The 24,745-nt window shown below is 36.0% G+C and overlaps 1 protein-coding gene and 1 long non-coding RNA gene across 2 annotated transcripts; both read left to right on the plus strand.

Moving 5' to 3' along the window:
* Positions 1-1,666: 1,666 nt before the first annotated feature.
* On the plus strand, positions 1,667-6,211 carry LOC120164991. The gene is made up of 6 exons (XR_005519779.1): positions 1,667-2,093; positions 2,189-2,646; positions 2,954-3,045; positions 4,424-4,546; positions 5,020-5,404; positions 5,622-6,211. It is a non-coding gene; the product is annotated as an uncharacterized LOC120164991 (long non-coding RNA).
* A 2,119-nt stretch (positions 6,212-8,330) lies between these two features.
* On the plus strand, positions 8,331-24,242 carry LOC120174772 (ultraviolet-B receptor UVR8). The gene is given in 20 exon segments (XM_039181548.1): positions 8,331-8,647; positions 8,649-8,689; positions 8,793-8,798; positions 8,801-8,852; positions 9,618-9,729; positions 11,104-11,182; positions 11,763-11,822; positions 11,984-12,029; positions 12,031-12,083; positions 12,206-12,299; positions 12,641-12,716; positions 13,234-13,293; positions 13,401-13,446; positions 13,507-13,553; positions 13,643-13,742; positions 21,692-21,746; positions 22,159-22,229; positions 23,101-23,127; positions 23,130-23,179; positions 24,000-24,242. Coding segments are annotated over 20 exon segments (1,419 nt in total). The 5' UTR covers positions 8,331-8,423; the 3' UTR covers positions 24,120-24,242.
* The last annotated feature ends 503 nt before the right edge of the window (positions 24,243-24,745 follow it).

Consider the following 24,745-nt stretch of genomic DNA (forward strand, 5'->3'; position numbering starts at 1 on the left):
AAAATGCAACGCGAATTTGCGATAATGGAGATCGCGTTGCGAATTAGCGATTGCATTGCGATTTTGTTGGTCATTTTGGCAAATCCGGAAAAAGTTGGTTAAAATCGTATATTATATGGGATTTTTGGTCACTGAGGTTATTTTCTCAAAAAAATATCTTTATCATTTAACTAAATAGTTAATTTAGTTAAAAAATTAAAAATTTTATCCTAATGTTTCATTTGGAGACAAAAGTGTCAATTGATTTGATGAAAACGATTAGCCAACAAATTTTCAATGCTATAAAATATGGTTTTTTTCGCCAAAATAAATGTTTTAAGCTAAAATGCTCTAAAAATGAGCATGAATAAAAAATTATTTAATCGGTTTACATTATGTCATCGAGTCAGTTCTTGAAATATTATGTTGGCGAGTCAGTACTTGAAAGCAATGACAATGTCGGTAGTCTTCATTAAGATATGATAAAATTATGTCTCAATCAGCAAGTTGTGTATATTTATTTTGCATGTTGATATGTTTATGTATAAGTATGCGAATGACTTATTTAGGAGTCACATAACATCATTTTGCATAATTTGTATGTTACCTTCATGTGCATAACTTAACTCCTATCACATAATCGGGTTTAGGGTTTAAGGTTTAGAGACTAAGGTTTAGGGTTTAGGGTTCATTACAAATACATTAATTAATCGACTTAGTAATGATTTATGAGGTAAATATAATATAATATATTGATATTAAATGCTCAAACCCTTTATATTTATGATATTTGAACCCGAAACCTCAAAATATAACAAGAATTTAAAAAATTAGTTATTAAAAATATTATCATTAGAAATATATTAAATATTTGTCATTAGATAAATAATTTTTTATTAATTTAAAATAAATATAAGAAAATTTATTCAAAAATAATTTTTAACCATTTTCAATTTTTCTATTGTTTGACTGTTTTTTCTTGTTTTTTTTATTTTAATTTTCTACGTTGTCAAGTACTTGTGCAGTAAAAAGTTAAAAAAAAGAAAAAAAATAAACCAAATACGTGTAATTTAACATGTGCTTAATTAAATGAGCTTTTATTTTTCTTTTAGTAATATACAATATAACAATTGGACTTGGGTTGGTTAATTAAAAAAATTAAAATATAAGGGTAGTTGTATTATAGAATTTTTTTATATATTTTTAAAATTTAATAATTATCAATGTATTTTAAATATATTTTTAATAATGTAATTTTAAAAAATCTAAAATTATAATATAACATTTTTTTGAGTAGCTCACGAGCTTTTCGAGTCGAATATCGAGTAGCTCGTTTCGGCTCATTAAGAACTCGAGTCGAGCTCGAGCTCGAATCGAATCCATTCGATTCGAGTATTTATCGAACCTTGATCAAATCGATCTCGAGTAGCTCACAATCTATCTCGTCTCATTTTAAACCCTAGTTATAGTTGGTAGTTAGTTTGTTATCACTTGAATCCTAGATAATCTATATATAAACCATTGTACTTCAAGTTATTGATTAATGAAATATATTCAAAATACACTTGTTTTTACTTTCTCTACATGGTATCATATGGTCTTTTCTTGGGGCTTTTTTGGGTTTCTTTGTTTGGTTTTCTAAAACCTGTTATTCCTAGGGCTTGTTTGCGTTCATTTCTAATTTTGTCCCGAATTTTCTGTCTACGTTTATTGCTTCGTCTTCTTCGGAGACCTTGGATTTTAATACCCTTTGTACAATCATCCTTCTAACACGTCGGGTGCTTTGCTTGTTTCTCATCAACTTTCAGGCGTCGAGAGCTATTGTTTGTGGAGTCTCTTGATGAAGATCTCTCTACTTGCGAAGAATAAGTTAGGGCTCATAGATGGCAGTTGTCGGCTTGATGATTTTGATGTGTCGCTTCATCTGCAATGGGAGCGATGTAATGTTTTTTTCATTTCATGGATTTTAAACACTGTGAATAGAGAACTTTCTACGGGTATCGTTTTTGCCTCTGATGCAACGCTTGTCTAGGCCGATTTAAAAGAATGCTTCGACAAAGTTGACGGGTCTCGGATTTTCTTCCTTCATCGCGAAATTGCCACTCATGTTCAAGGTGATTTGTCTATCTCAATGTATTTTACTAAGTTGAAGTTGCTATGGGATGAGTATTCTGTTCTGATGCCTCTTCCCTCGTGTGGTTGTGCTCAGTCTCAAGATGTTGTTTGACATGATCTTCATCAGCCACTGCCTACGGTAAATTAAGCCTACTCGATGGTGGTTCAAGAGGAATCTCAACGTTCTTACTCTGCTCCTTTGCCTTCTGAATCCACTGTTTTTTATTCCAATTCTTCAGTGGTGTATGGTGGTTCTGATCGAAGAATGTATAATGGCATTTGCTCACATTGCAAGGTTCGTCGGCACAAGCGGGAACGTTGTTATCGCTTGATTGGTTTTCTTCCGGATTTTCGGTTCACTAAATAGAAGGATTCTCAAGCTGCCATATTTGTTGATACTGAGAACTCTGCTTCGGATGCATCGTCTGTTCCTGTTGCGTCGGGATTTGCTTCTTCTGCCCAGTGTTTACGCAGGCTCAATATGCTCAATTGCTTGAACTCTTGCACAAGCCAACTGCTTCTTCACTGTTGAGTCGGCTGTGAACCTAACAGGTAGAGTTTTTTCCACTAGTTCTCATATTGTTCCTTCTGCTTGGATTCTGGATACTGGCGCGATGGATCAAGTTACATTTGATTTCCAATGTTGATAAGACCTGTTGCATGTGCTACAACCCTGTTGTTCTTCTTCCCAATGGAAAAAAAAGCCCTTGTTACACATATTGGTTCGGTTGTTTTGACCTCCACCCTTATCATTCACAACGTTTTATTTGTTCCTGAATTTACCCACAATTTATTATCCATATCAAAGTTATCTTCTGACCTTCATTATCTTGTTTTATCCTGATTTTTCTTGCTACAGGATCTTTACAACGGGCAGATACAGCTATTGGTAGGAAGCAAGGTGGACTTTATTGCTTTGATTCGTCCAAAGTGTCTCGGTTTTAGCCACAGGTCATTTGTCTAAGACTTTACCTTCAAATTGTTCTTCTGCTTTGCATACTGGTTCTTATGATGTTACCACTACTACTTTGTGGCATGCTCGTTTTGGTCATGCCACTTCTACTAAGATGAATAAATTGTCTGATGTTTTTCAGCCAAGTTTAGTAAAAATCATGTTGAGCATTGTTCCATTTTCCCTTTAGCAAAGCAATCCCGTGTTCCTTTTCCTATTAATACTACACATTCGATTTCCCCTTTTCAACTTGTTCATATTGATTTGTGGGGTCCTTATCGGATCTCCACTCATAGTGGCCATCGTTATTTTCTCACCATTGTAGATGATTTTAGTCGCATAACCTGGGTTCGCTTGTTGAGATTAAAATCTGATTCTATTATCCATCTTAAATCATTTTTCCTTTGTTCAAACTTTTCTCCGCTACTATTCAAATCATTCGAAGTGACAATGGTTTGGAATTTTTTGGGAATGAATGTTCGTTTTTTTTTCCAGTCCCTTGGTGTAATTCATCAGAGTAGTTGTGTTCACACACGGCAACAAAATGGTGTGGCTGAACGAAAGTATAAACATTTACTTGAAGTGGCTCGTGCCTTGCGTTTTCATTCTAAGGTTCTTGAGAAATTCTGGGGTGAGTGCATTGTTACAGCTTGCTACTTAATTAATCGTTTGCCCTCTTCGGTTATTGAGTGGAAAACTCCTTTTGAGTTGCTCTAATAATAAAAAAACTAGTTATGTCTCATCTTCAAACTTTTGGTTACCTTGCCTATGCAACTAAACCCAATCATCGTGATAAATTTTCACCAAAAGCAATATCTTCAGTGTTCTTTGGTTACTCACTCAAAAAGGGTATGTTTTGTTTGATCTTGACACCAAAACTTTTTTTTGTTAATCGAGATGTGGTGTTTCATGAAAAAAAAATTCCTTTTCATTTTGCTCGCGATGATTGTTCTCATTTGTTTCCTTTACAGCCTGTTATTCCTGATTCAGATTTTTAAATTCTATCATCATCTGATTTGTCTTCTTCCCTCTCTGATCAACCTTCATAATCCCTTAGTCCTTCATTCGGTCAGTCTTATGTTCCATCATTACCTCAAAGTTCTTTTCCGATTTCAACAAGTGAACTTGGTCATGGTCAGTTTGTTCTTGTGCCTTCTATAAGGCAATCTGCTCGTGTTTCAAAACCACCTTCTTGGTTACATGATTTTGTTTGCTCCTATCAATCCTCGGCTGCTCAAGGTCCGTATCCCATTTCCCAAACCATTTCATATGAAGATCTTCCTTCACATACAAAATCTTTTCTTGCTTCTGTTTCTCGAACCATCTACTTATTCTGAGGCCATTAATAATCATGTTTGTTACATATCTGATTTCTAGGAGTGGAGAGCTCGCCTGCTAATGGAGCAGTCTTCGGCTATCGAGTGTTCCGTCAATATCATATCATTTAGCAGGAACTAATAAGACTCAACAAGAAATTGCTAAACCTAATGTGCTTGAGAGGTAAATAATCCTACAATTATCTGTCCAAGTTATCGATGGATTTATTACTTAGACCAGGGATTTAAATTGCGGTTGCGGCTGTGTTTTTGGTTGTGTTGCGTTTATCGCTATTGCAGACATAGCGGGAGCTATTGCAATGGTTGCAGGTATCGCAGTCATGTCATAACATTTTCGGATGATACCGCTATATAGCGGGCACTATTGCGGTAGCAGATCGCTATTTAAATCCCTGAGTCTTAGACTTAAGAAAACCCTCTTGAAAGATTTACTGCCAGGGGCTAGGAGTTGCTTTAAAATTGTAGCATGATGTTTTCATGGTATAAGCAACCCCGATTTAAGATACTAGAAACTTGAAAGATTATAACATGTTTTCTTGGTAATGCTATTACATTATTCTAATTTTTTTTAATGAACAGCTACAATTACTTCGAGTTGTATGCTTTCCTTTAGTTTTCTCTTCTCCAAGCAAGTAGGTTCCTTGAGAAAAAAGAGGATATTGCCAAACTGCGGAAATGCTTTGCTGGATTGTGGAGTTAGGTTGACTCAAACATCACCAAAAAGGCAATAGAAGAACCCGAGTTATTCGTATGAAGCCCCAAAGAGGAGGAGGAGGTGCCATATCTTAATACTTTTGATATAGGTACTGTTTATTAGTTGTATTCTTTTCGTTGAGAATGGAGTCTTCGGTTCCACTTCAGGGAACCCTTCTACGATTGCAGAAGGAAGGGTCTGAAGAAGACGCTGCCTACATACTTATGCAGAGGATTTTCCCAGCTGTTTCTCTGACATGTTGATTCGTGATGGAATTTGTCATAAAGATCATGCCATAGAGCTTGGAGTATACAGTGCTTACTTAAGGTACATCTTTGTGGTTTTGTTTCGTCCGTTTATGTTGGCTAGTTTCATTCATATAATGCTATTAATTTCCCTCTTCACTTATCAAATCTCGATGGCGGGTATGTATCTGAAATGAGTACTTTAATTAAAATGAAAAGTCGGGTAACACAGATCGAAACAGTCTTCACATCTTTAAAGCTTTACCCTCGACGTTTATGATCTGGGATGCATGGTAAAGTTCTTGCAGGAATAAGGACAACATCGTCATGAATGACCAATGTGGCTACTTGACGGGGACCAAGGTCAAACGAAGGAGGGGTGGCGGTCGGATTTGCAGTCTTAGTATCAGGGATTCAAAAAACGGCCGTGTAACGGTATAACGGCCGTTATATCGCGGTATCGGCAGCTCCCGTTACTGAAATCACGGTGTGAAACGAAATCACACCCATAACGGCTGATAACTGTCGCAATTTAACGGGTAACGGTCGATCGCGGCTATAACGAACCGTTTTTCCCTTTAATTCCCGTTACAACACCAAACATCACCATGCTCGCATAAGGAAAAAGGGATGAAGAATAAGATTTGTTTTGGGTTGAGGAAATTCCAGATATACCGGCGAAACAAGCGGAGGAGGATAGACGCCGGTTATACAATCTTTATGTATAAGATGGAGGTTCAGAGCACTTCAAGCTCAACAAAAAATTTAAAGCTTTCTTGTAAGTTTTTCAATGACACATTTTGAAAGGAAGAAGAAAGTAAAACGATTGGATAAGTTTTAATTTCCTATTTTATTTTGTTGACCAGTGTAGGATGTAATGGGTTACAGTTGGAGGACTTTATTTGTTTTAGTTTAGTCTTTTTCTAATAAAATCCAACAATTTTTTTTAAGAACAAAATATATAGTCTTAAAAATAATTAAATTATAATAACTAAGGAAATTCGATTTAATTTCATTAAATTTAAAATAGAAAGATCTTAAAAGAAAATTAAACTAAAAAAAATTAAGATCAATATTTGATTATACCTTAATATAATAAGTAAATTACGTGTTTAATACATAAAACTATTAATTTTTGTATAATTGGTTGTTATGAGTTAATATAACATTCTTAAGAATTTATAAATAAATAAAAAATAATTAATGATGATAAAATTGTGTTATGTATTAATAAAAGTCTAAAGTTTACAAAATACTCTAAAAATTATTAAAAGTGATTTTCTATAATTATAATTACTATATTTTATAATAAGTTGTGTGAATTTAAAAAAATTCACGTCCGCGATACCAATAGTAACCATGATAGCATTTGTTACATCCGCGACCGCGATAAACGCAACACGATCGAAAACGCGGTCGCGACCGCAATTTAAATCGCGCTTATATATTTGACTTTATGAAGCTAGGTTTCTCGGTTACCATCATCTTAGCTACATCCAAGAATTTACTGTTATCTACATGACACTCAGTTTGGCAAATTATGGTCTTGATATCTTGAAACAGCTTGAAGAGCTGTTCAGGTGTTTACTTTCACAGAACAGTAAATGTATTATGTTTTCTGTATTTTTCGAAGGAGCAATAAACTTGAGATGAAGCGTATGCTTGTAAATGTCCACAGCATTACAACAAATTTCCTTTCCAAGTATGAAACTATGACTTACATGGAGATGACTGCAAATTTGGTGGTAAAAATTTAGGAGTGACACACGTTACATAACTTGTTTAAATTAAGGCTAAAAATATACAAATAGTCTCCAATTATAGATTGTTGGATTGTTGAGCTTGTTACCTAGTAAAAGTTACAAAATTACTCGATTAGGGTAATATTATGTTAAGTCTTACGAGTATTAAAGTTACAAAACGATCATATGATTATTTATTGTTCTAAAAGTAATATTTTATTGGATAAAGTAATCTTTTTTACAAATATATTTGTTTCTAGTCGGGTAGGGTTGGGTTTGAATTTTATTTAAAAAAGGTGGGTCGAGTGAAATCACCCTAAAGTCGGGTTGAGATTATTTTCAGATGAAGAATGTATAATTTTCAGGCCGATTCAGGTTGGCCGAAAATCTAATTCAACTCAACTCATGATTATCCCTAGTTATACCTTCGTAGGTGTCTCTTGAAGATGCACCTCGAAAATTACACATCTATTCCTTGTTCATCTAGAGTGTTGTACTCTTGGCGATAATCTCATGATTGGACCTCTGACAAACTTACATGATAATTCATTAGAGACAAATTTAACATTGTTATCTTCATAGGCAAGACACCAACCATCTTATAAATAGTGTATTTATACCAAAGAAAGATTGAAGAGGGGAAATACCTTTTTTTCTTTAGACTTTGTGCATACTTTCTGTCTTTTCTTAAACGTTATATTCTCCACTAGAAAAATATGTCTCATATTAGTTGATACTCTATATAAAATAGAAGGGATGAATCGTTAACGACCGACGAATAACTTATTCCTATAAACATTTTCCATATAGTATAAATGTAGAGACGAATAGTTCATACATAAGTTTGTCTAGGAATAGTTCAACATAAGTTTGTCTCTAGGATGGGAAATATAAATTAAAATTAATAAGAACTTTCTCTCATTATATTGTGTATTTTAGGATTTAAGATTTATTGATGATTTATGGTTTAGATATTTTTAGAATTCAAATTATGATTTAGTTTTTATATATTAAATAATAATGGTTTTATAAAATATAGATTTTAGTAAAAAAGTGTACACCTGCTATGTCATTTCTACCGACTTGATTCTATTTTAGAAGTACGGGGACTTGATTAGTCCATTATAAAGAAGAGGGACTTATTTTCTCTTATAATAGTTAAAAGGATTGCTTAGTACTTTCCCCAAAAAGAAATCTAAATTTGAAGTAACCGGGGAACGATGGAGTTCAGTCTAGAGATATAAAAAGTAAAACGCGGGACGTGGCAATCCTGCAAGCCATCAACTCATTTTCATTTTAGTCGTAACAATATAAACTCAGAGGAGCCCAAAACCAAAATCTGTACACTCTTAAACAAAGATGTTGAGAAACTTTCTGAGAAAAACAAACATCTTTTGTGGAAGAGGAGGAGAGTTCTTAAGTAGGAGAAGGGGTTTGAGTTCATCAACCTCAGCTCAGCCTGCAAGGAGATTCGCTGCTGTGTGGGGCAATGGAGATTTCGGGCGTTTGGGTGTTGGGAGTCTCGATTCCCAATGGTGGCCTAAACCCATCAAACTCCTCTTCCTTCAATCACCAAACCCTCAAGTCCATTGCCTGCGGTGGCGCCCATACTCTCTTCTTAACAGGTCCTTTATGAACTGAACTTCAGGTTCTTTGCGTTTTCTCCTGAATTCATGATTGATCGTTTTTGGAGTCGATCTCCGATTAAACCCTTCTATGTCTTGACAGAATCCGGGGGGTTTATGCCACTGGTCTCAATGATTTTGGGCAGCTAGGTTCAGCAGACCTGTAAATTACTCTACAGTAAGATTTTTTCCACCTTTTATTCTATTATTTTTGTTTGCTCGTTCATGGTAATAAATTGCTTGACAAAGATTGGCGAAAGATAGGGCAATTATACTTTTGTAATTTGTTTTATCTATTGCAAATTGAACTTATAATTCTGGTCATAAATAATATAGGATGCGAGATTGAGCTCCTTAAATACCATGTTCCAAGAATGAATGAATAAAACTGAATTGGCTGTCTATAGTTTTTGTTGAATAGGGATCATGTAGAAAAGCATTAAAGGATGTAGAAAGGAAGTTAGATATTGGGAATTACAGTGTTTCAATAATGTCAATCAATACATATAAAACAATTATATACTTTCTTTAAGGTTATTTTTTTAAAAGAATTTATTTTGTGTCTTGTTTTTGGATAAGCGGCTTAAGCTTGTTTCATCCAAGAAGCAACATAACTGCTGATGTTACTGTTGTTACATTAGCTGACAGTTGAGAAAATTCGGTCTTTACATAGCGCCAAATTAATAGAATCTAACAGTGATCATGCAAATGTGAGGAGACTGTTTCTCTTATTTGCTTGATATCTTGTCTTGTTGGGCTTGGCATCCAAGTGCAGCTTGTTATTTCTTTCCCTCCAAAAGAAGTAGATCAATGCTTTCCAAGCAATAAGGATTGTGATTGCGGTTGAGGCTTTGCCTTTAAGTTTCTTGTGGCCCATTGTGATAAATGCATTCTAGTCTCTTCTTTGGATCTTGTGCCATTCGCTTAGATGGTACCTATCAGTAAGAGTACTGCAGCAGCGAGAAACAGATGATCCTTTGATTCCTTCTCTAGCTTGCACAAAGGCATTCTTCCTCCCATTAGAGATTGATCTATCCTTAGTTGGTGTGTAGAACTATCATCAAGGCTGACATAGAGTGCTTAGGGATGCGGAATTTAAACTGAAGTGACCTATGCCATGTCATCCTTTCATTCTTATCAGTTACATATTTCAAATGGAAAACATGTTTTTACACTAGCAAATGGCTTACCTTCAACATAGGCTACTTTTTTTGTTAAGTCATGAGGTCTAGTCTTGATCAGTTCCATTTTACACTTCTGTGTTCTTATCATCCTGGTTTGGTGGCTGTCTTGGATGGCTTACTAGAGCAGTCTCACTTTCAAAATGCCTTAAAATGCTATACTTCATGCAATTTTTGGGAAATCAAGGTAACTGCAGGATATAGAGGGAAAGTATCATCTTGAATTGAAGTTGATGAACTTGGCATGTCCAAAGTTGGCTTGATCTTAAAACCTATTTTGGCATAAGTAAGCCTCTGCCTATTGGGAGTGATTTTATAGAACACCTAATGAACTTGCAGTGTAGCTGTTCCCTCCATGGTATTCAATTCAAGAGGTATATTCCACAAATGGGCTAAGTACTCGTTAAATTTTATTGATTTCATTCAAGGTATAGACTTCTTGAGAATTTTAAGGTTATTCTGAATATGCCATGACCATGATCAATGACCCAACCCCTAGTTTTGGCATGGGTGAATTGGATGAAAGGAGGTTTTTCTTGCAGGCTTGACAACAATCTCAACTTTTTCCCGTAGCATATAATGATCCTTGAAACAAGCCAAAGGTTAGTGGATGTTCAATGATTTGTGAAAACCTATGAATTCTTTCCTCCATTGGAGGATGCCTTCTTCAAATACTTCATGATCTGCTTCATTGTGGCTCTTCCATCTAGTTCCATAGAGGAAAAATTTGCGTTGCTTCCTTTGTTTGTAATGAAGAGTTTTCCTCCAGTCTGCTGTTTCCACATTTAGAAAAGTTACTTATAATTAACTATTTTCAACCAACCTTTCCTTTGCTTGAATATTGACTTCTTAACAGATCCAGTTTTAGGAGAAAAACCTCCATTAACAACATGCTTGAAGCTCCTTTGCTTTGTATCCAAATCCTTTGAGAATGCAAACTGTCTCCATAACCTGAATTGAGCTTGGGGAAGTTTTTAAAGAGTTCATTTCCAATTGGGTAGATGGGAGTATGAGTTGATCGAAAAGATGATGAAATAACGTAAAAGGATCAAATGAAGACGAGATCCATGTCAAGAATTGAAATTACAAAAGAAAATGGTGGAAAGTGGTGTATCTAGCAGGAAAATCTTCAACTCATGAAAGTTGTGCTAATGTGAGCTGCGAGCATTTTCTTAACGAACACTAGAGCATTCCTTCTAAAATTTTAGGAAGTAACCTATTTATATTTTTTAGGAGCCAATTGAAGTTTTGGGACTTACAAAAGAAATTGTGCAAATTGCTGCTGGTTATCATCATTCATGCGCTATTACAGGTATTATGTTGTGCAGGCTATTAATTAGAGTTGCTCATGTGCACACATATAAATGGATAATATGTATGCATGCTATTCCTCCTACTATTTGGAAGATATGGCTTTGTGTCTCATCACTTTTTTAGGAAGCATCTCATGGCCTTATATATATATAACTATACCCATTTTTTTAAAAAACCGAAACAACTGTTGTTTGAAATTAATTCTTGAAATATGCTCGGTTTCAGCATGAAGGACAGTTGCCTTCTTCAATGGAAATGCCCTTCTTGTTATAAAGTAACATTTTCAAACCATTGGTATTAAAAATAAAGGCTATATGTTTTTTATTCAAATGACGTTTTTCATTTTTAGCATTTATTTAATAATATGATGAGATGCATTCACATTTTGCTCACAGGTATAGACAAGTAAATAATCCTACTGTGGAATCTTTCAGCATACTTCCTTTTCATTTCTCTTTATGTTATGGCCTTTTTTTTGTTTTAAGTTTATGTGTACTATGGACTTAAGATTCAGTTTGTTATGTCCTTGCTTCTGATTCCATCTTCTGTATTCTTTCTGACAATGTCTTGACCTGTAGTGGATGGGGAACTCTACGTGTGGGGGAAGAACTCAAGTGGGCAACTTGGCCTTGGAAAAAGTAATAGCTAAATGTGATCCTTTTATTTGAATGCTTATAATAATTAAATTAAATTATTTAGTTTGCCCACTTGTCATTGTTTTTTTTTTTGCTTATTATTAACGTTGTTGTATGATCAACATATTCTCACTGTTGGGATGGACGACATACTGTACTTACAGAGACAGCAAAAGTGATTCATAGGCCAACCAAAGTGGAATGCTTGAGTGGGTACAATTAAGATGGCAGCTTTGGGTTCAGAGCACACAGTTGCTGTTACTGGTATGAAACTGGAAATGCTTCGCAAATATTGATTCTATTTTCTAGCATTACCATTTTGGAGATGCTTTTGATGTGTATGCTTGGGTTAATGTCTGTGTTTCCATTTTTATGTTCTTGGCCAGATGGAGGTGAGGCTTTAAGTTGGGGTGCAGTAGCATCTGGAAGACTTGGTCACGGCCTCGAGTCAAGTATTTTTGGTTTTTTAACAAGCAACAGGTTACATTTTATGTTTTCTTGATTATTGACTGATATAAAAAGCCTTCAATTTATCTTTTCTTTTTCTTCATCTGCTTAATTATATGACTAACTCTTCAACTTATCCTCTTCTTCTTTATCCTTTTGGGTAGTTGTGCCTGATTCCAGATTCATATTCCATAAGAGATAATTGATACCTTTTGAACTATATACAAGCTCGTTCTCTGTTCTCCAAAATCTAGTGTGAATATAGTATGTCATTGGGAAGTTTTTTTTTCAGGAGGGGGAGGGGTGGAGTAGGAAAGTTGGAGCGAAATACTTGTAATATTTCTTCCTAGTCTGGATAATCCTGGGTGGTCCAGGTGCATTCTTGGTTGTATCTCGAACATCCACCATTTATCATGCATGTGGCTTGATGAGTCATTGTACACCCGTCAGGTATTATGGAGAATTGTAAGGACAGTATCTGATTCAGTAGGCATCTCAAAGACAAAGTAAGACTGGAGAATGGTTGTTGCCAAGGCCTACTCAAACAGTTTATATCAGAAATCACTTATTCAATTAGAGAAAGAATATGTTTTTCTAGGTCTGTACAAACATTTCAAAATACGAGATTATTTGATGAAATATAAGAATAAAAATGCATTGGCATTTGCAACGTTTTAAGGTGTTCCCACAGTGGGCAATATCTGGAAATTTAACGTATATGAGAATTAAATTTTCCAAGGAATGCCAGGTTCTATTAGTGTTTAACCTGGACAAATCAACATTCTTTTCTACTGCCTAGAGATAGTGTAGCGTTTGCTTCATTTTCTTTGTTTCCTTCTTTCATTTTACTATTCTTATAAAAATAAAAATCAGAGTACTTTTCTGCTTATTTACTTATTTAAGGTTCTATTTTCATTTCATCTTGAGCTTTCTATTTTTCATAGTAATGTTTTTTAAGTTTACATAGATATTTATAATTTTTGCAGTGATATACTCCAAGGCTTATAAAGAAACTAGGGGCATCAAGGTAATCTCTTGTTAAACTTTGGATTTTTCATGATCTCACTAAATTAAAGCAGTGTAAATCTTCTTGCTGATAATGGCCATTGGCTTCATTATTTATCCCCGCATTAGGTTAAAAGAGTTGCTGCTGGGTTGTTGCATTCAGCATGCATTGATGGTAAGTGAAAATGATCCTCTTATGGTTAATCAATTTGTGTGACCTTTGTATGTATTGCAGAAACTGGGTCTTTGTTTATGTTTGGGGAGAAAGTGGAAGCTGATCTTAAGTTCTAAAAATTGTCAGCTTTAAACACCACTTAACATTTCTAATCATATGGCATCTTTTGAGTGATGATCTTAATGAAAATTTTTAGGGTTTTGGAGAGGCCAAGAATGCAACAATGCCATCCATGATCAACACGTTGCCATATTCGGAAGAAGTTGCATGTGGTGGCTACACGTGTGTTGTAACAAGTAATTCTCTAGGCTTCATTTTTAAATGTTTTTGCAGAATTCATACAACTCACAAGATGGAGCCATCATTGCATATTATTGTTGTTTGAAAATATTAAATTGATGTACCTTTTAAAATTTTCTTGCTTCAATATTTTATGAATATTGCAATCTAAATGACTATGTCGATTAGAATGAGTAAAGACCTGAAGAAAAAATCAATGTATAAAACAATTAGGAATTGCAAGAAAATGTGGAATATTTATGGTCTTATGTCTGAATCGTGTTCAGTGCATGACAATTAAGTTCAAGTTGATGTCAATGACAATGTCCTGGATCATCTAGGGAAAAAAATTAAACATGCAAGTTAAAAAGGATGATCAAGAGAAAGAAGAATTGGGTTTTAAGGATAAAAATGTAGCAAATGTAAAGATGGTTTCCCTTGGGTAGCTTAAAGGGGATTAACTTTTCTTATCACAAGTTCACAATAAACTGAATTAGGATACTTTGGATGGTTGTAATCCCCTTTTACTTGTTAGATGGCCTGATTATTGATTTATTATTCATAACATCTTGATGATGTGGAAGATGATTATTGCTTATTATCAATCTTGTGGTTTCAAGGATGTATCAAGGTTCACAACACTTCAATCAGCAAATTAATAGCTTCAAACTTGTAATTACCTCTACTATACTTTTTTTTTTATAGGAATAGGAGGCCTCATTAAAAACCTCCCTCTTAGTTGGCTCTGTGAAAGAGACAACTAGCGGAAGGAGGAAAAGAGTACCTCATTTTATTAATAACCCATAATTACATAAGATACAAGTTACATAATAACTTCCTAGATAAAATACATACACTACAACAACAGAACACAACACCTCAACCAATCCCCTCTTTGCTAACTTGTCTGCTTCCCAATTACAACTCCTTGGAATCCAATTAATATAAAACCCCTAGCAGATACATAGGCCCCAATTTCCTCAACCAAAGAGCTATAGAACGTTGGGGCAGAAATAGGTATCAAGATCCAATCCACTGCTTTCCTGCAACTCTCGAGGACAAGTCTTCCCTTCGTTTCCCACTCCGATGAAAGAAATACATCAATTCCTGCTTAATAGCTTTTAACTCAGCTAATAGGAGGGCCTGGTCCCACAGCCATAGAGAAAGAGGCTAAAATAGAGCAATTGGAATCTTTCAACTCCTCCAATTCCTCCTGCAGCCCATCCCTCTCACCGCCCATCAACATTGAATTTAAAGAAATCATGAGGGGGCGGAGACCAACAAATAACCTTTCTTCTTAGATATCTTAGTATGGATTCTGTCCGCAAGCGATGGATCCCCTATTAATAAGTCAGCCTGAATGTCAACAAGAGGAAATTTAGCTAAGAACATTTAGCAGCCTAAATCTGGTTATAAAGAACAGATGAGCTATCAAAATTCCAGTTTTCAATACCACGAATTCCTCGCTTTCCGTAGGACCATAAAACTACTTTAGGAATAAACTTCCAGATGGTAGAGTACTCCAAATATAGGACCAAGAACGAAGTATTGAAACGGATCTTGGGGCAAAACTGTAGAAATATCCCAAAAATTAATGATCTATTCCACAGCTCCATTGCAACCGAACAAGATACAAAAAGATGTTGAATTGACTCCTCAAAGTTATGACATAATGGACACTGGCATTTTCCAGATTAACTCTCTCTTCTTAAGTTCCACTCTAACAGCCACTTTCCTATGAGAAATGCCATAGGAAAGTTTCCACTTAGTAGATACCAAACCAGACCAAACCCACTTCTTCCACTGAAAAGTATCTCCATTTCTGCTTGAAAGAGCAATTCTGCATGACTTAACCGAGAACAAACCATCACCATTCCCCGACCACCCAAGGAAATCATCTACTGATTCGTCAGGCGAATGTTATCAATCAAAGCATTAATGACCACTGATCCAATTCCCAGTATAAGTTTCTCCTTAACTGAATATTCCAAATCCAACATATTTTCAAAGCACCCAAAATGCCACTTTTCCTTTTTATTGTTCGATAGAGCGAATATCTAGGGAACTGACTCTTTAAGGAAGAGCCATGACAATCATCATTCCAAAATTCAATTGATCTACCTTCCCCCGTGAATCTTCGAATTGGACCTCAAGCACTCCCCTATCCGATCTCATTCTCATAATTATTCAAAATGCCTCTCCAAATCCAAGAGTTACAGGAGAAACGGCATTGCATATTGGCAAGGATAAATTACTGACATAAGCTTACAACACAGTAATTTTTTCCACTGAGCCTCCTCCTCGTTTGCATACTTCCAAACCCATTTCCCTAGCAATACTCTATTCACCAATCTCATGTCCAAGATTCCCAAGCACCTCGTCATAAGGTTGACACACCTTATTCCAATTTATCCAATGGATCGTTTCTTGGCTTGTCCTTCACCCCAAAGAAAACTAGCCATTATAGAGTTTAGTTTCTGATTAACCTTCACGGTAATTTAAAGATAGAAAGGTAGAAAATAGGTAAAGAAGACAGCACCGATTTCACCAACACCACCTCCCAGCCATCGATAAAGAGGAAACTTTCCAAATGCTAGCCTGCTGTACACTTTTTGCAGAATTGGCTCCCACAATACTTTTGAATTTCTAATGCACCTATGGTAAACCAAGATAAGTCATAGGAAAATAACCCATCCCACAACCTGCTTCAGATGCCCAATCTTTGACATGTCCTCTTCCAAATTAACTCCAAACAGTTTACTCTTAGACAAATTGAGGTGAAGCCCTGAAATTAGACTAAACACCCTCAAAACTCTCCTTAAATGAGAATTTGAGTGAAGAATCTCTGCAGAATAAAATAAGATCGTCTACAAACTGTAATGAGTCAAATTAAATGTATTATCCTCCTTACCGATACTAAACCTTCAAAAAGACCTAGATTCGCAGCCTTACACAACATTAAATTCAAGAGTTCCCCAACTATGTTAAACAACAAAGGGGACAAACTACAACCTTGCCTCAACCCCTTGCCCATCTGAAATTCTGCTGTTGGAGAACCATTAACGAGAACTGAAATTGAAGCAGAGAAATACAGTACCAAATCCAAGAAATCCATTTCTCCCCAAACCCCATGTCTCAATAATCTCAAAATAATTGGCCATTCGACTGAGTCATAGGCTCTACGAAATCAATCTTGAAGACGACTCATTTCCTTCCTTTTTTCCTCCAAAAGTCTATGGATTCATTGGCCTAAAAGCACAATCAAGCAGCTGCCTTCCAGGAATAAATGCAAACTGAGGGTGCTAATAAGATCTTTAATAACTGAAACCAGCCTTTCGATAAGATTCTGGAAATAATTTTGTATAAGGTACCAACTAGGCTAATTGGTCGATAATCTTCAATACCTTCTGGATTAAGTCTCTTAGGAATCAATGTAATAAAAGCATGATTGACCCATGCTCCCAACTCCTCCTTTATGAAAATCATTCACAAACTTCATAAGATGATCCTTCAAGAAAGGCTGCTTCCCCCACACTTCTTGTTCTGAAAATATGACCTCCAGACTATTCTCTGCTCTGTTAATTCATGAAATTGAATTGATTTCTTCCACCTCTAATGTATCTTTAGAATTGTAATTCTTCTTAAAAATCATAACAAAGGCCTTCAACTTATTCGGGTGAACACTCTTCATCAGCAACTTTCAATGACGAAATAGAATTTATTCTGTTTCTATTCAATGCTGTTAAGTGAAAAAACTCGTGTTCTTATCCCATCCTTGCTCCATTTCAATCTTGATCTCTGTAGCCAAATACTCTCTTCTCTCTGTGTAGCTTCCACAATTCGTGTCTAGCATTCTCAGCATGTCCCTTTCTTGCATTGAATTCCACCGTTTGTAGCTTCAGTTCCCAACCATTAATCTTACCTTCTAATTCTGAAATCCCTTCAGATATCCCCTTAATTCCTATTAGGCCACTTCTTGATCTGCTGTTTTGTTCCTCGAAGTAAAAAACAGCCCCATTCTACCATTACCCATCATATGGTTAGACAAAGACTTTCAACCAATCCAAAACCCGTCTTCCTCTACATGTAATTATAAAATCTAAAAGGCTTCGGTCCCCATTGTTGCTTCTTCTGCTAACACTAGGATTATGATCCGAGAGGGACTTGGGTAGCATTTTCTGTATCACTTTTGGAATTTGTTAAGGAAAGAGCTGCTAATTATAAATCTGTCAAGCCTACCCAAGTGGGATAATCTCTATTTTGCACCAAGTAAATCTTCCACCAACTAACTGAGATCCATAAGATTAGTGTGTTGTACAAGGATCTAAACAATCCATGCAATGCCAATTTTGAGATACTCCACATTTCTCCTCGGTATCAAATAGCATTAAAATCTCCCCTATACAAACTGGCTGATTAGACCTTGAACAAAGCACAACAATTCCCTGAAAAACTCCTCTTTATCCGCCTCTACTGATGGACCATATACATTTATGATAACACACTCAAAGTAAGCAACTTGAACTTCCCTAAACGCCATGAATCTATTCTGGATATGTTCTGCTGTGACCTCAAAAATGTTTTCATCCCACATAAATACTGTCCACCAGCCGAGCCCTTGGCAGGATTGAAGCTACCACCTTTCAAAATATTACCCCCTAACTTCCTCCATAGACCTGAATGGCAAACATTCAGCTTTGTCTCCTGTAGTAAAAGAATAACCGGCTTCTCTATTAAAGTCTGGCCTGCTTTTTCTCTTCCTAACCCTAACGTTCCATGTTATTATTTTGAACTTTGACATTAGAAATAACTGTCATACAAACCAACACAAAAAAAACATTCATACTCCCCAGAAGACCCCTTCATCTCCATCTTAAATATCTCTTCCTCTAATAGATGGACCCCCTTTAAAGTAATTCCCAACAAATCACAGATCTCTCTAGTTGCAGCAGCCTCGTTCTAGCTTTAACTGAAAGTTGAGAAGACTGAGATGATCCCTATCTTGATCCACCGAATCCCTGACCTCCTCCTAAAACCCTTCTATAGACTCTGTTATAAAACTGATAGCACTTCACTGTCTGAGCACACACTCCCTGCGATGTGGAGCTATTCTCAATGTCCTCTGATTCATCTTCTTTTGACAGGGAGTATCCTCTGATTTTTAAGACTTTAGATCGAGAACTACTTCTCATGATTGATAACTGAACTGGGTGATCCTCCTTTGCTAAAAATTGACCCACCCTCATCAGTTTTGAAGAACTTCCCACGTGGTTTCATTTTTCCTGGTCCTATACTTGGAATTGATACACTTCCCTCATTTGATGCATTGCTTATCCTCCATACATTCTTCATCTTCCTTGGTCCATCCACTTGATCCTGACCTTATATCCCTTTCTGCATTTTATGGGTCTGAAAGCTGCATACATGATCTCCATCCAGACTCCTCTGGCCAGCAGACTAAACTATCTCCACGTTAACACCCTGTTCACTTGGAACCACCATCTCCCCCTGCATATTCTCCTTAATCACCCCAGCCTCACCCTCATCAGCAGCATTCAAGGAATTTTCATAACAGGGGTTGGGCTGTAGAATAAACTTTTTCCCAACCCATTTAATATTGTAAGCAGACCCATTAGGAATCAGTTTTTTAATTGGAGAACCAACTACCTCATTTTCCTCTGACTGACCAAAGTCAACCTGATCGTTTGAACCCCTCAATCCCAGGCCCGCATGACTTCCCATCTGGTTAGTCCTATTTTCCAAGAAATCTGACAGCCCACAATTTGAATTTTCTACTGTTGACTTTCCCGATGGGACTTGTCCCCCACAAACTCCATTCACACCACAGTTCTGCCCATTATTCAGCCAAGATATGACTTTGAATGTACCATCGTCTGAGAACTCATCCCCATCTGCTTCCAAAGAAGGACATCTCCTAACCCCCTCCCTAGACAAGACATAACCACTGTTACATTTTTTTGAAATTTTCTCCACCATCTTCCTCCCCGCTTCTTCTGGTTTTTTTAGAACAGAACCCATGGAAATCTTAACTTTGAAGGATCTGCCATAAGAACCAATCGTAACCATCTCAGGTACATCATAAGGACTTTCCACCCTTAGCAAAACTTTCGCCACCGACAGGTCCGATCTGGTCACTGATTCCTCCTTAAAACCAATAAAATCACCCCACTTCCCAGAAAGTTTCTTCACGAATGACTCATTCCAACATAACAAAGGCAATACATACAACTCTATTTGACAAGGAGCCATCGGAACTCCATCCTTGTTCAATACTGGTGCCAACCAGTCTAAGCACAAGAGCACTCTTTCTTCTTATTCATCCATACGTGAGAGAATTCCTCAACTGAATTGAATGCAATGATGCACGCATTCCATACGTACCCCCATCTCGCAATCTGAACTTCCACCCCCTCCATCTCCAAAGCTTCCTTTAACGAAACGAGATCAAAAGAAGGTTTCATTATCCCTGTTAATGATATCTTCACCCATTCTGAGTTGTCTGATGGAATATGCATCTCCCAAATATTCCTCATAGCAGGAGCAATCTTCTTAACACCCTCCAAGTTACTTTCAGAAATTACTACATCCTTATATGATCTGCCGTCTCTAATACCTCTACCCGACTCAAATTTCCTTCCAGTATTTGAAATATCCCTTCCCCCTGACTTGATCTCCACCATTCTCTTCCCCTTATCCTCTTCCCTCCTCTTATCCTTCTGATACATAGCAACCCCAACAGAAATTCTCCTCCCATCAAACCACTTCCCATTCACAAACTGGATTGCTTTCTTCCTACTTTCCTCCTCAGCAAATTGGACAAAAGCAAACGTCGAGGACTTATAATTAAATTTATCTAAAAATCTTGGAATGAAAATTCTTAGAATCTGACCACAAGGACTAAAAAAATCCCTTAACACACGTCTAGAGACCCTTTTGCTAAGATTATCAATGAACACAGTCCATTCCTCCACAGAAGAAATGGATTTTTTTGAATTTTCTCTAATTCTCTCTCTTCCTATCGCGCTCATTCTCTCTCTTGTATCACTTTAAATATGACTGCCCTTGGTACCCAAGTTAAGTGGAAAGATTAAATTAATGGTTTCGTAGTGCATGGATATATTTTATGGGAGACAAATGGCGAAGGCCTCCTCTACTATACTTCTTCATTTGAGGTTGGTTTTCTCCATCAAGGGTAGAGTGATCTGCAAAGGATATGTCACTAATTAGGATCTAAATTTTTTAGTTTTTAGTTTTTTTTTTTGAATATTTTAAGGTCTCAAATACTGTTTAGTTGAGATGGCTTTCAGAATAATATCGTAAATCAGATCGTATCCTCCCATATTTTTTTGTTTCTTTCTTTCTCTTTCATGTTGGTTCTTCCCTGTATCTCTTATCTTTCTACTCTTCTTCTATACTTTTTTCCTCTATCCCTTCATTTCTCACCCTAGTGCTGTACTGAAGGTAAAACCAACAAACTACAATCATGGATCTTGATAGATTGGCTATGGATTTGAGAACAAGTATCCCTAGATATTTTTGTTGTTTTTATTAAGGAAGCATTGGCAGAACTAGGAGTGAGTGTTGAAATAATTAAATTGTTGATGGCAAAACTGGTTCTGGCTCTCCTTGTGATGATGAAAATTATGCGAGACCTTTCTATTGTTATCAACTTGTTCAAGTTTCAAGTACATAAAAAATTCAATTTGACATCAATGTCTTACCCTTATTTTACCACGAATAATTTATAGATGCCCTGCATAAGCATCCTGAAAGTTGATACATCTAATATTTACTTTTTAGATAAAAGAAACTAGCCAAAATCTTAATGCTATTTCTGTTTTGCTCCTCATTGTCCGATCCTCCATTGTTTAGTGAGCTAAAGGTTCTTTTATGCTTGCATCTGAAGCTAATCCTATTTTGTTTCTTTTCATCAATTTTCTCATAGGAGGTGGTGAACTTTATACTTGGGGTTCAAATGAGAATGGTTGCCTTGGTACCGGGTATTCAGTCAGGACTTCATTTTGAAATTCCTAGCCTGAGAAATTGGCTTGTTACTGTTTTCTTTATTTACATTATGAATCATAGAATTCTGGTATCTTTAAAATTGGTCATCTTTGGTTTTGGCAGTTCTATTGATGTTTTCCATGTACCGGAAAGAGTTCAAGATCCTTTGTGAAATCTCCTGTTTGCAAGGTTTGTGCTTCTGTTTGGTCATCATTACTATATCAATGAGGTTTGGTAAATCATAATAGAACCAGGAGTAATGTGTGCATTGGTTGATGCTGTTGCTCTTCACTTTCAATGGGACAACAGCAGTTTTTTTTTTTTTTTAAAAAAAAGAATCAAAAGCAATTAATCTCCAAGATGCCTGAGCTGCTTGGATCCTATGTTAAATTCTTGCATATACTCCAGCTTTTTACCTTTTATTGAAAGTGTGCATCTACAGGTTTCTTGTGGTTGGAAGCATACAGCAGCGATATCAGGTAAGAACTAATCATGGGATCCAATACCGCATCAAAGATACTCGCTTCCTGTCACGTGAAAGAGTTATTAATTAGAAACTGTAACTCCCATTTTTCAATTTTTATTTGTTCTCGTATATTGGGTATCAAATAGACATTTGAAGATGAAATATTATTTTTTTGAAAGGTAAACGACTTTATTCATTTCAAAGAAGAAACTGGCCTTGTTAGGGGCCTCCTTAAAAAACCTCCCTAATCCTGGAGGAAAAAATGTGCACCCTAACAAAGACCACACAAACAACACTTGGCCTCCGAGTAGAAGATCCCACACTTAGAGCTATTAACCAAACTACTTCGGGACAGATACAAACAGTAGACCAGACACCAAGGGCAGCAGTATATGCCTGTCTCCTACTGTACCAACCAAAGCTAAAACTCATACTAGGGCTGCTGGACAGTTCCTCCCAAAACTGCCTGTCTTGCTAGAAAGTCGGCCATTGCATTGCACCTTCTAGGAGCGAAACTGAGAGCAACATAATGAGAAGTCTTAGGTCTTGAATGGAAAACTAAGTTGAAGGAAAAGAAAGCTTCTAAACTATGATGGGAAGACTTGATATAAATATAATACTATAGGACTCAACATCTGCAGTGTCCTGTCACCTGCTAAGAATTTACAATATTTTGTTGATACTAAAGTCTTAAGAAAGGAAAAAAAACAATAAAAGCTGCACTTTTGGCTCAAATAATAATAATTTTAAGACCCGAAGCAACTAATAATTGATACATGAGCTAAATGTACTGATTATTCTGTACAGTTTGAATGATTGAGTGCTTAAATATTCTGTGAAATGGTTTGTGTGAGAAATGTGTATTTGCTGCCATTCATGTCCAGATGGCAAGGTTTTCACATGGGGTTGGGGAGTTCTCATGGAACATTTTCTGAAGATGGGCATTCTTCTGGCGGACAACTGGTTTGCTTTTATTTTTCTTGTATTATTAGCATTTTATTGGTTCTCATTTTGCATTTTTCTAAGAAATAATAGTTAAACCATTTGACATTGCAATTCTTGTATTGTGGTTCTGCATGAAGCGTTAGGGTAATGAAAACCTCATTGGCCCCTTTTATGGCATCAGTTTCGTAACACAATATACCAAAAGAATAAAAGGGGGGGGGGTGTTCTTGATTTTCTTTGCACTTTTTTTCTTGCATCCCGTGTTGGAACAACTAGACCTGGCGTGGGTATGGATTTTGCTTTAAATATGATGCTGCTAAGAAAACGAAGCTACAAATTAGACCAAACCAATTACTAGATATCACTATAACTTAGCGTAAGCTTCAAAAAGAAAACAACTGGTACAAGTGTGGAAAAAGAAAATAAAGGACCTATTGGAGCATAGTTCCTTTGTTGTTTATTATTATGTTCCCATGCATTCCATGTTTGGAGATATTTCTTTACATTATCACTAAGGGGGCAAAGGCGTGAAAATTACATGGAAATAACCCAAGAGTAGTCAACCCCTACAAGATCAGCTGAAAAGACAGAATTTAGCATATTAGAAGGATGCACGATATTTATAACGCCTAGTCGTGGACCAGGCTCCGTTTTGCTAGGCAGTCTACATTATTGTTTCTGTTTTTTGCTGGTAGCATTTTCTCAGGAAATGAATGAAATTTAGCAACTAGCAAGAAAAATATAGAATACTGATCTTCATCTTGTCATTTTTGTATGGTTTGATTGTCAGGATTGTATGTACATGGATGCTATCATTTGCTGTTTGATCTTTGTACAGGGTCATGGAAGTGATGTAGATTACATAAAACCTACGATGGTCCATGTTGGTGAAAATGTTAAAGCGTTGGAGGTATCGTGCGGATTCAATCATACGGGTGCCATATTCGAATACCTATAAGCTCTGGCTTCAAATTTAACAGGTGATGTACGATTTTCAGTATTCTGGGTGCACATGCAGGCAGGTCTGCAGATTCTTGATATCTTTTGTGATTCATTTATAATGTCTTAAACTTACTAATGGCTTGTAGAGTGAGTCAGAGCAGTGGGTGGAAGTCAGTTCCAATCTCTTGCGTATGTAAAATTATTATGTGTATTCAACAAAGGCATAGAAAGCATGGAATTCCATGCCACGTTTCTTCTTGAAATGAATAAATCGTGAGTTGCTTTCGAGTTTATCTAGCTCATTAAATTATATCAAAGAAAAAATTGTAGCAGTTTCTCATCTTGTGTGATGCACGAATCAGTATGTATGTATATATATATAATAACTGAAAACATAATAATTGATAGATAAATATATATTTTTTAACAAATAAATAAATATATTTAAAAACTATAAGTGATATCAGTCGTGTGCAACTGTGCATGTGCCTTATATAAAATAAAGGATTATTATTTGATACAGTCAAAAATAACTTAACTGAACTTGACGTTATTTGAGTATTATTTTTTTGGTAAATTACATGTTTAGTATTATAATTATTTTTTTAATTTGTTTTAGTGGCTAAATTTTTTAGATAATGG

Source organism: Hibiscus syriacus, unplaced genomic scaffold (genome assembly GCF_006381635.1).
Source record: "Hibiscus syriacus cultivar Baekdansim isolate YM2019G1 unplaced genomic scaffold, ASM638163v2 tig00000329_pilon, whole genome shotgun sequence".
NCBI lineage: Eukaryota > Viridiplantae > Streptophyta > Magnoliopsida > Malvales > Malvaceae > Hibiscus > Hibiscus syriacus.